Below are 10,310 nucleotides of genomic sequence, written 5' to 3' on the forward strand. Positions count from 1 at the left end.
GACTGCGAGGGGGCTTGACCCTCGTCCGCCCCACCTCACCTGGCGCCGGGTCGGAGTCCAGGTCTAGTGCTGAGAAAGCGCCAGCTCCGGCCAGCCCCTCCGTCCCGCGCGGGAGACCACGGACACAAAGCGGGGCGCGCGGGAGGAGGGGAGGAGGGGGAGGAGAGGGGAGGGAGGAGGAGGAGACGCTTGAGGCGCGGACGGGGGGGGAAGGAGGGGCGCCCGCCGCCCTCCGCCTGGGTCACGGGGCGGAGCGTGCGGCTGGAGGCCGCGCTCGGCCCGCCAATGGCCACCCTGCCGGCCGGCTGACTAGGGCGCGCCATCCCGCAGCTCACCTCGGCACCTGGGCCTTGGCGGGCCCCAGCCAATCAAATGCCCTCATTTGCATGTCCAGCCCCGCCTTTTCGCCCCAGCCAGGGGCCCGCTCCCTGAGAACACAAAGAAGGCCCTCCCCGTAGGGGGAGGAGGTCCACTCCGGACTGCCTACCCCGAAAGCCTAGCATCACCTTTCCAGTGCATTTATGGGTCTTTCACAGTCACCCTGATGATAGGAAGGAAGTGGGGGGCTTAGGGGTTTGGGCCAAGATCTCCTAAGAGGTCAGATGTCTTCTCCCTTCTAACCAAGAGCCACTCTTCTCCTGGGCCACAGTTGCGTCTCTGGGTCTCTGAGCCCTGCACCTCCGCCCCTCTCCCCCTCCCCTTTTTCCAGTCGCCCCATCTCTGTGCTTCCTTCCGTAGGCTGCTGCCCACTACTGGCCTTGTGCTGCACTGCAGCCCTGATCAGCAGGCTCTGAGCACAGCCTGGATAGATGCTCACAAGCTACCCAAACCTACCCCTCCCCATGCCCTGTCCAGAAGGAAAACGAGAGAGGAAGAGGTTACTGCACTAAGGTGGAAGGGACCTGATCAAGTGGCTTGGATACCTATGATGGCAAAAAGTCAACACTTAAGTCTAAATTCCCCAAATCATCTCGTGCAACCTTCCTTCTCCTACCTTCAGGTCTGTACTGGGCCACAATGGTGACGGACTGGCCAGCCCGTTTTAGAGCAGCTGCAGCCTGCTCGTGAGTTGCATTCCTCAGGTTCACGCCATTCACCTGTCCAAAGAGAGGAGCTATGAGCCACCCCAAAAGCAAGAAAGGCAGTCCTCTGTCATAGCAGTTAGGAGAGGGAGCTCATCCCTAAGCCTAATCAGATGTCTTTCTCAATTTCCCATCCTTGTCCCTAAGACAGGACCTAAAGAATATGACATCTCTAGTGTCATAATTATCTTTGTGCAGGTCAAGTGCCAACCATGGTTAAGATCCAACGCACACTCATTTTCTCTTCAAGGCTAAGTCTGGTCTCAGTCCCTGTCTTTCCCTAAGGTCATCTATAAAGAGAATATAAGTTTTCTCCAGCTCAGCCTTCCCCCATCTCAAGAAGTGTTCCTTGGAGAAGGCAACATCTCCCCTCCTCCCTTTTCGATTGGCACAGCTCCCATCCTCCCACCTCTCCTTTGTCTCCTCACCGATAAGATCCGGTCTCCCCTGCGCAGCTCCCCACTCAGGTCAGCTGGGCCTCCTGCCAGGATGAAGGAGACAAAAATGCCTTCTCCATCCTCTCCTCCTACAATGTTGAAGCCCAGGCCTGTGGAGCCCTTGTGCAGGATGATCTTGCGGGGCTCTCTGGTGGGAAAGAAGGTGAAGGGTCAGGACAAGGTGGATATAAACTGTCCTCCCTGTCAGGGCCAGCCTAGGGCAAGGCCCACATTGCTGCAGAATGACTTAGGTCCCTATGTATGATACCCTGTTGCTTCCTTCCTCTCCTGAAACCTGCTTGGCTGCTGTTTTCTGCCAGGTGCCAAGTTTCAGTTCCTCTTCCCTCCCTTCTTCCTGAGGCCTTGGAGTCAGCTTCCCTGTGGACAGTCCCCTACTCTCTCAGTTCAACACACCCCTATCCTGTCTAGAGACCATCATCATCTCAGGGCCCATTTACTGGTCTTCTTTCTCCCCAGATTTTCCTATCCTACCACCGGTGTGATGGACCTGGGTCACGACAAGGGGAACCAGTTAGGAGCAATGGAATCACCGGGGGTTGACTGCACTCACCATCCACAATATGTACATACTTACTTTATACATGCACCTCCACAGTCTCAAAATTCCACCCACCCACTATGACCCCTTCTATCTTCCCCAGTGACAGATTTGGTCACCAGCTACCACTATGTGCCCTTGCCAGGTGATGTGGGAGACAGATAAAGAAATCCCAGGTGCCTGGAAGGAGCTTAGGAGCCTAACTTAAGAGAGTTAACACAGGAAAACTTCAACTGCAACTAACCATGTCTAAGGAATCCCTGTGGAAGTGGTCAGTGTCATCAGGTAAGAGTTACAGCCGCTCGTGTATACCCATACAACCCGACTCCTGGCACGCTTTCCTGGCCCACCGCCTTCACTTTAACATCTTTCATCAGAGGAGCCCCAAGTCCAAGACTCCTCCTTTGTTGCCTCTAGTCTAGGGTGCGAGGCTCCCTCCCTTAGTCCCGGATGCTCTGGCTCAAATCCCTCCTCTCCTCCTACCTGGCATCCCCTCCAGGCCGCAGGGAGCGGAGCGGCCAGGCCCACCTCTGCGAAGCCCTCCTCCAGGCCGAGGCCGAGGCCGGGCCCAAGCCCAGGGCCAAGCCGGAGCCTGAGAACTTGCGTGCCCTCTCCATGGCGCGTCCAGCTCTCCCCCCGTCCGCCTACCCTTCCGGCTCCACTGCAGCCAGCCCAGTAGTCTACCAGGCCCCACCCCGCGGCAAACCTGTCCCCCGGAACCCGGGCCGGCCCGACCAGTTCCACGGCCGCCGCCGCCAGAGTGGGGCGGAGCCGTTCCCTGGGAGGCCACCGGGCCCGCCAGCCTCCCAGCGTCCCGCCAACCCTGAACTGCTTTTTTTTTTTTTTTTTTTTTCTAATTTAGAATGACTGCAGCAGAGGGGGCAGCAACTGTCTCGGGGAAGGAAACCCCCGCAGCCGCCACCTTCTCAGCCCCCTAAGCGCTCCATCCCACCCTTTCTCTGTACTTTCCGATCGGGGCACACACTTGGCACTCCCCCTGATGGTGGAACTTGTCCCTGCAGCTACCTCAGTCCCTCCCTAGGGCCCTAAGGGCTAAGAAAGGGCCTCAGACCCCAAAGACAATTGATGAGGGCTGTATCTCTTCTTTGCCATACTACAAGGGAAGACCTGTGGCTAGCCAGAAATGGAGTCCCATTCTCCTCATCCCTAGGGAGGATGAAGCTGTGGGAGTCTTACCTGGTGAAGTCCTCCTCAGCCATCATGTGCCTAGGGATAGGAGAGTAGCGGGCAGGGGGAACCTGAGGAGGAGCAGGGTAGCTGACCTTGCTCTCCACAGCCCCAAGGTAACCCAGGCTGGAATTATGGCTTATGTGGTTATCAGCCAAGGCAGTAAAAGCTGGAATCAAGAAAAGGAGAGAAAAGTTCAGAGACCATTCCATGTGGGTCCCTACCCCACCCCGACAAGGACTGTGCCCCACACCCTACCTCCGGTGCAAAAGCCACCAAGGGATGTTGATTCCTCAGGCCTCTCCTCCCCTCTCCCCACCCCACCCCCACCCCCAGGTTCCTCCTCCACAGTCCCTTTCTGAATCCTGGGCTCACTCCTGTGAGTCTTAGAAAGAGCTAAAGTCAAGCAGTCTACAAAGAAAGGCATGACTAGAGGTGTGACTAATAATAATCCCTCACATCTCTATAGCCTAATACGGTTTTTCAAGGGCTTTCTTGTCCATGATCTCATTTGATCCTTGCAGCAGTCCTATGAGGAAGGCAGCACATATATCATTAGCTCCTTTTTGCCAAAGAGGAAACTAAAGACAGGTGAAAGGGACTCGTCCAAGGGCACCCAGCTATAAGGGGCAAACAAAGCTGGGATGTGGACTCAGTTCTCCTGAGCACTAGTCTTCTGCGCTTACTCACTCTCTGAACAGGGGGTTTGAATTCTTTCCCCTTCAGAAACCAGGGTGGGCAGGGGCTTAAGACCAGGGACAGGGCAGATGGGTACGTACTGCTGGCGTAGTCAGGGGGTGCATACATGTCGTTGAGGTGGAGGCTGCCTGGCTTGGCCACCTTCAGATACACCATATCAGATGTGTTCTTCAGTGAAGCCACAGCTTCCTCATGCCTCACATCCTGCAGATTGGTGTTGTTCACCTAGAAGAGGAGAGGCCTTAGGGCTGGCACTTGGGAGAAGGGAGGGCCTTTCCAGGTAACCCTGAAGGGTGCCCTTTGTGTGAAATTCGACAGTGCTCTAGTAGGGGCCCAGTATAGCGCTGTGAGAAGTGGAGAAGCATGACATAGAACAGGTGAGGGAGTCTTAGCCATGAAAAGAACTGGGTAGGGCCTTGGTATCTGAGTACACACAACTCAGATGATGCTCTTGAAATGCCCCATGATGCTAGTCCCTGAGTGAGGTTCAGGTGGAGGGAGAGGCTCCTAGAGCCCCACCTCCCCACCCTACCATTTGGGCATCCCCAGGAAGGTTGTCTCACCGCCAGCAGTCGGTCCCCAATCTGTAGGCGTCCATCCTTCTGAGCAGCACCCCCCTCGATGATCTTGGTGATGTAGATGCTATTGTCTCCCGGGATGTGCTGGTTGCCAATCCCCCCAGCAATGCTGAAACCCAGGCCTGGGTGGGGGCCCGAAGGGAGTGGGAGAGGGCCACAAGGAGAAGTTAGCGTGCTCAGTCAATCCCAGACCCAACTCCCCACGCAGCCAACCCCCTGGCCCCACAGGAGCTCCCCCCAGGGATCCCAAACACTAGGCTGCCATCCCGAGGTCAGTAAGGGTGAATGAGATGTGAGGTCAAGGAAGAAGCCTGTGAGCTAGAACAGGGAGTCAGGCAAGGAGTAAGGCTGTTCCCTTCCATTTCCTGAAGAGCCAACCAGGGGCTTCTGGCCAGAGCACAGGAACCCAGAGGGCCGCACCTTTGGGTCCTTTGAGCAGGTTGACCTCCATGATAGTCTCGGGTGGGGGCTGTCTCCTCCGCACCACCAACCGCACCACGGGGCCCGCCTCCTTCAGCGCCTCCACGGCCCGGCTGTGCACCACCTCCGACACGTCCACCTCATTCACCCGAAGCACACAGTCATTCACCCTGCAGGGGAAGCCCAAGAGACATCCTGCCACCGCCCCTCCACCCCCTCTCCCACCACATCCTCCTTCCTTCCCCTCCCCTCCCCTGCCCCCTCTCAGCTCTAATAAAAAGGGTCATCCTGCCAGGTAGCCCTCTTCCCCTCATCTCCATCTTGCCCCTGCTACCCGCAGCCTTGCTTCCAGGCCACCTCACCCCAGCCTCCCGTCCATGGCAGCTGCTCCACCAGGGATGATCTTGGTAATAAAGATGCCAGGGTCATCAGGGACATGGGGGTTGTCGATGCCACCTGCAATGCTGAAGCCCAAGCCAGAATTGCCCTGCAGAAGGGGGCAAAGGGGAGCACAGTCTGCTCACTCAGAGGGCATGAGGGAGGGTCCTTGATTTCCTCACTTCCTCCAACCCCTCAGAGAGGGTTCTCCAGGCCTCAGAGGGGGCCATGGCAAACCAGCACACAGCTTCCCAGCCTGTGCTGACCATTATAGCACAGAAGACTCAGCGAAGCTAGCCCCTTCCCAGTTCCCCAGGCCTCAGAGAGCAAGGTCAATTAATATTTGTTAGTTGGTTGATTGATTGGTGCAGTATGTGGCCTCTGAGGGGCGCTGTTTCCCCATCCTCTCAGTGCAGGTTCCCCCCCACCCCCACCCCATGAGTCTTGAGACCCAGGTTCAGGGCCCTTCCTTTTCAGGTTTGAACCCTCCCCTTCCCTTTCATCCTGACCCACTGGCAGACTCACCCGCTCAAGTACTATCTCCTCATACTTGAACATGCCGTCGCTGCCATTCACCTAGGGGGAGACACAGGCTCTGAGTGATTCCTGCCCTCCCCCCCATCTCCTCCTGCTCAACCTGCTCCTCCCCCACTCCCCAAAGAGTAGGAGCCCCAATTGCCCCGAGACCACCTCTTGGCCACCGATGGGGACAGGCTGACCCTGAGGAGACCACATCCTTCGCTTGCTTCCAGCCATATCAGGCCAAACCCATTTAGCCCAGATCAATTGTCTGGGACTGAGCTAGCCAGTGGTGCACCCACTGAGAGGCTGGGCTCCAGGGCTTCAGAGTTCACTAGGAGGGGTGCAGGGCTGGCCTGAGGGGGATGGCAGAAATGGAACATGGCAGGCAAACCACGCCACACCTCACATTCAGGGGGGCACCCAGTGGCCTCAATGGGGACCTAGTCCCCTTCTGAATCATAGCTCTCCCTGACTCAGGGATCACAGACTCCCATCATGTCAGAACTGGTAGGACAACAGACACCATCTTGTCCAACCTCCCTCATGTGACAGATGGTGACAATGTGGCCCAGAGAGGATACAGGTTGTACCTCAGAGCACACTGGGAGTTAGTGGCAGGGCAGGGGCTAGAACCTGGATCTCCAGATACTCTTTTGATTACATCAAGCTGCCGGGGCTACTGATGTTTTGGCCGCTCATTTCCTTCCCCAGCAGAACTCATGAGAAAAGGAAAGTTGCACCCTTCAGAATACCCCAGGAATCCTCATTCTGTGTCTCCTCTGTGTTCCCAGGAACCCAATTCTTCAAATGGGCAGAAGGAGTCAAAGTCCGACTCCATTTTCTACCAAGGGGCTTTTGATCCAGAACCCTTTGTGTTTCCCAGCAGAAAAAGCCTGGGTAGGATCTGGTTGGGAGTCAGAGGCAAAGCCAGGGGCAGGAAAGGAGTAGAGTGGGCAAGATTCCCCATGAGGGAGAAGCTAATAACCCATTGGACGACTAGCAGCAGTGTCCATGGCCTCCAGTATACAGTAGCCATGGGAGGAAAGGCAAGGGAAGAGGATGGAAACAAGGATTGTTCTGACCAGCCCACAAAAGTGGCCTCCCAGACAAGACATACTTGGTGGCCATTGTCAAGTGAAAATGTGATCCTGGAAAGACAAGTAGTACCTGCTTCCTGGCTCCCCCTCTCATCCCCAAGAATGGAGGAACTCCCTCGCCTCTCTCCCCGGGTATCCCAGCACCCCCTCCTTCATCTTTCTCTGGCCACATTGCCTCTTTCCTGACCCCTGGTGTCATCCTCTGAAGGGAGCTGCAAACCTAGGGTGGGGGCTCCTTCTCATGCCCTGTTCTGCTCTCCCTCCACGCAGCTTTGGCTTGGAGAAACAGGGGGCAGGAGGAGGGCTGACTAGTCATGCCTCCACCTTTTCAGGGCCTGACCCCAGGACTTTACGCCCTGCAGCCCTGGGAGTTGGTGGGATTGACTCCAGATGCAGCCCCACTCTGGTCCCTGATCCCAGGAGGAAGAACCGATTGCCTTTCAGAGCCCTGAAACCAAAAGAGCTTCCTAAAGAAAGATGCAACAGACACACAAGCAAAAGTACACCCATGCAGCTCTCGTATGCATCTGGTATGCCATGTGTTTCCACATGTGATAAGCCATGCTTCCAGCCCAGCTCCAGTGAGGCCCAGAGGCTCCCGGCTCCTGCTAGTCCATCCTCCAGCCTCCCACTGCCCCGCTCGGGGCCCCAGCCTCCGGGGCCAGGAGCCATCTAGGGAGCAGCCCTGGCAAAGAAACCTTGACCAACTGGCCTACCCTTGGGACTGGAACCTGTCTGCCAGTTGAGCAGGACAAACATGAGAGAGTGTTTGCAAGGGTAGGGCCCCAGGATACAGGGGAAAAGGAAAGAGGGGGACTCACTGGAGAGGGCAAGAAGCCAAGGCAAGGGACACGGGAAGCAGTAAGTGTGGACAGACAGAAGCCAGTACTGAGGACTCCTCTCCCCGGGAAGTCCCCACCCTTGCTCCTGAGTGAGAGCACCTTCTATCCCCAGAGGAGGACAGAGGTGGCCAGAACGGTCACCACCTTGGGGCAGTCAGCACCTGCCCTCCACAGCAAAGCCTCCTTCTCCTCTCTCCCTAACCTGGGGGCCGCAGAGCCAAATAACCAGACAGGCCCTCCGCTATGCATGCCAAGGACCTGGCTCTGCCGGCCCAGCCTCCATTTTGCTGCTTCTCCCACAGATGCTCCTTCCATTTTCTAAGCTGGCAGTTTAGATTGGGAGTGGAAGCCTGAGTTGTGCCCAGCACCCAGGGGTTCCCAAGCTGTGCCAAGTCAGGGCTCGGGGGCCAAGTTCTCTCACATCTGGAGATGCCCAAGGGGGACATGCCCCACTGGGGCCAGTCCTGCACCAGGACAGCTGCCCCTTGCTTGGCTCCAGGCACCATGCCTGCTCTGGAGCAAAGAAGCTTGCTTGCTTCAGTCCCCCCACCCCCTCCCCTTGGACCCCCCAGCACACACACACTTCAGAGCTGCTTGGACAAAAGAGTCCGTCCTTCTCAGCAGCCTCTCAGCCTTGCTTGGGACGTGTCTCTTGCCTCCTCCCGCTCCCCTCCCTTGCCTGTCAAGCGCCTCTCACCAGGGACACCACACGCACACACACACACACACACACAGGCACACGCGTGCACACACTTGAGCCACATGCTCACACACACATACATGTAGCCACACACACAGGCAAACACAGCTATCTCTGCAGCCTCATCTACAGAGACACCTCCACATTCAAAGAGACATCCCCACATGTCCATGTGCACATTCACACACAAAGGGACTGGGACGGAAAGGGACCCATGGCATTGAGGGAAGAAGCTCAACGAGCCGAGCACATGGGCTCCTCTACATAGATTCACAGGAGCTCCATTGCCTTCCTCCCCACACCTTAACATACATACACACATACACACATATGTCCCCCCTACGCAGAGCACCATGCCCCCTCCTCCTCTCCTGTGGAGACACACACCACACACAGCCCCCGCGGAACCTCCCGCCCCCTGCCAGACACAGAGACGCTGCTAATCCCCCCCGCCCCCCACACTGAGACAGACCCAATTCCCCCACACAGGAAAATGTGCCCCTCCGCCATACCTTCACCTCCTGACACACACAGCTCCTCCCAACCCCCTCCAAATGGAGACCCCCAAACAGACACACACAGGGAAGCACACATTTCTAACCGCCTCTCTTGCCCCAGGTGAAATGCTAGGGCACAGGGTCCACTGGCTTGAAGCCTCCAGGAACCCCTGCTGCAACCCCAGGCCTCTAGGCCTCCACTCTCCAGCCCCCCTGGGCTGCCCCACCGCTCCCCCCAACCACTGCTGGTCCATACCTGCTCATACCAGTCCCGGTTGGTACAGGTGCACTCGGGCCACCAGCTGGGGCCACTGCCGTTGAGTTTGGGGGTGCTCTTGCCCGGGACTGCCTTAGGGGGCACTGGCCCCACATCCCGGCCGGTGGGGATGAGCTTGGCCTTGGTGCGGGTTGTAGGGGTAGCCCCTGCCTGTGAGGGCAGGGTCTGCGAGCTGTAGCCCCCATAACCCGCGCTGGCCCCATTGCCCGCACCTGGCCCATAGGGGTCGGGCACCTGCCAGTCCCCATAGCCAGGAGGTTCGAGGCGCCGCAGGGCAGCCAGGCGGGTCACCTCATAGCACTCCGGGCACTTACAGCAGTGCTGGTGCTTGTGCATGGCACTGCCCCCCGCCGCCCGGACCCCCCAGCCCACGCCGGTTTCCACACCGCCGCCGCCGCTGGGCTCCCGGGCACACTCACACTGCTCGGACCAGGAAGGGGGGGGCACCCGTGGGGGTGCTCTGGCGGAGCGGGGCCTGGGGCCGGGCGGGCGTCCCGGGGCTTCTGCCCCCACGCTGCCCCGCACCCACGGCTCCCCCTCCAGCACTGGCGGCTCCGTGTCGCCCGTCGTGGCTCCTGGGCCAAGGCCCAGCGGCAAAGAAGAAGCGGAAGCCTGGGCAGAGGCTGGGTGCTGAGAGGACCGCTCCTTCACTGGTCCCCAGGATGGATCTGAGTGGAGTCAAGAGCATCTCTCCCTGGCTCCCTTCTCAGTTGATTCCAGCCAATCAGCGTGCAGAGTCAGGCAGCGGCAGCGGCAGCGGCAGCGGCAGGAATGCTAAACAGCGGCTCCTTAAAGGAACAGAGGCAGTGGCGCCCCCAGGCTCAGCCCTAGCTCTCCAGATTATCTGGGGTACCGCCGACCCTAAGGCGGGGGCAGGGGTCTGGGGCCACGGGCGAGCTCAGCCCCTAATCTAATGCCCCCATATCTCCAATTTCAGCCCATCCTCTGCCCACTCCACCCCACCCCACTTCCAAGAGGGAATTGCAGGGAGATGCTCAATGGGTCCCTGGGCTTGCTCTGAGCTGGGGCTACCA

General features: G+C 58.2%; 1 protein-coding gene across 7 annotated transcripts in view; it reads right to left on the bottom strand.

Annotated features, from left to right (window-relative positions):
* The window catches only part of DLG3 (discs large MAGUK scaffold protein 3), a 57,860-nt gene extending 47,891 nt beyond the window's left edge, over positions 1–9,969 (bottom strand). For 3 of the 7 annotated variants that reach the window (XM_081792944.1, XM_081792942.1, XM_081792941.1), the window contains exons 1-9: positions 9,256–9,968; positions 5,867–5,917; positions 5,326–5,450; positions 4,964–5,133; positions 4,529–4,665; positions 4,046–4,190; positions 3,276–3,435; positions 1,511–1,667; positions 995–1,097 (exon numbers count right to left, since the gene is read on the bottom strand). In XM_081792944.1, coding sequence (XP_081649070.1) covers positions 995–1,097; positions 1,511–1,667; positions 3,276–3,435; positions 4,046–4,190; positions 4,529–4,665; positions 4,964–5,133; positions 5,326–5,450; positions 5,867–5,917; positions 9,256–9,612 — 1,405 coding nt within the window. In that variant the 5' untranslated portion in view covers positions 9,613–9,968. The other 4 variants (XM_081792943.1, XM_081792946.1, XM_081792945.1 and 1 more) reach the window with 4 other exon arrangements.
* Between the last annotated feature and the right edge of the window lie 341 nt (positions 9,970–10,310).

Source organism: Panthera onca, chromosome X (genome assembly GCF_046562875.1).
Source record: "Panthera onca isolate mPanOnc1 chromosome X, mPanOnc1 haplotype 2, whole genome shotgun sequence".
Lineage (NCBI taxonomy): Eukaryota > Metazoa > Chordata > Mammalia > Carnivora > Felidae > Panthera > Panthera onca.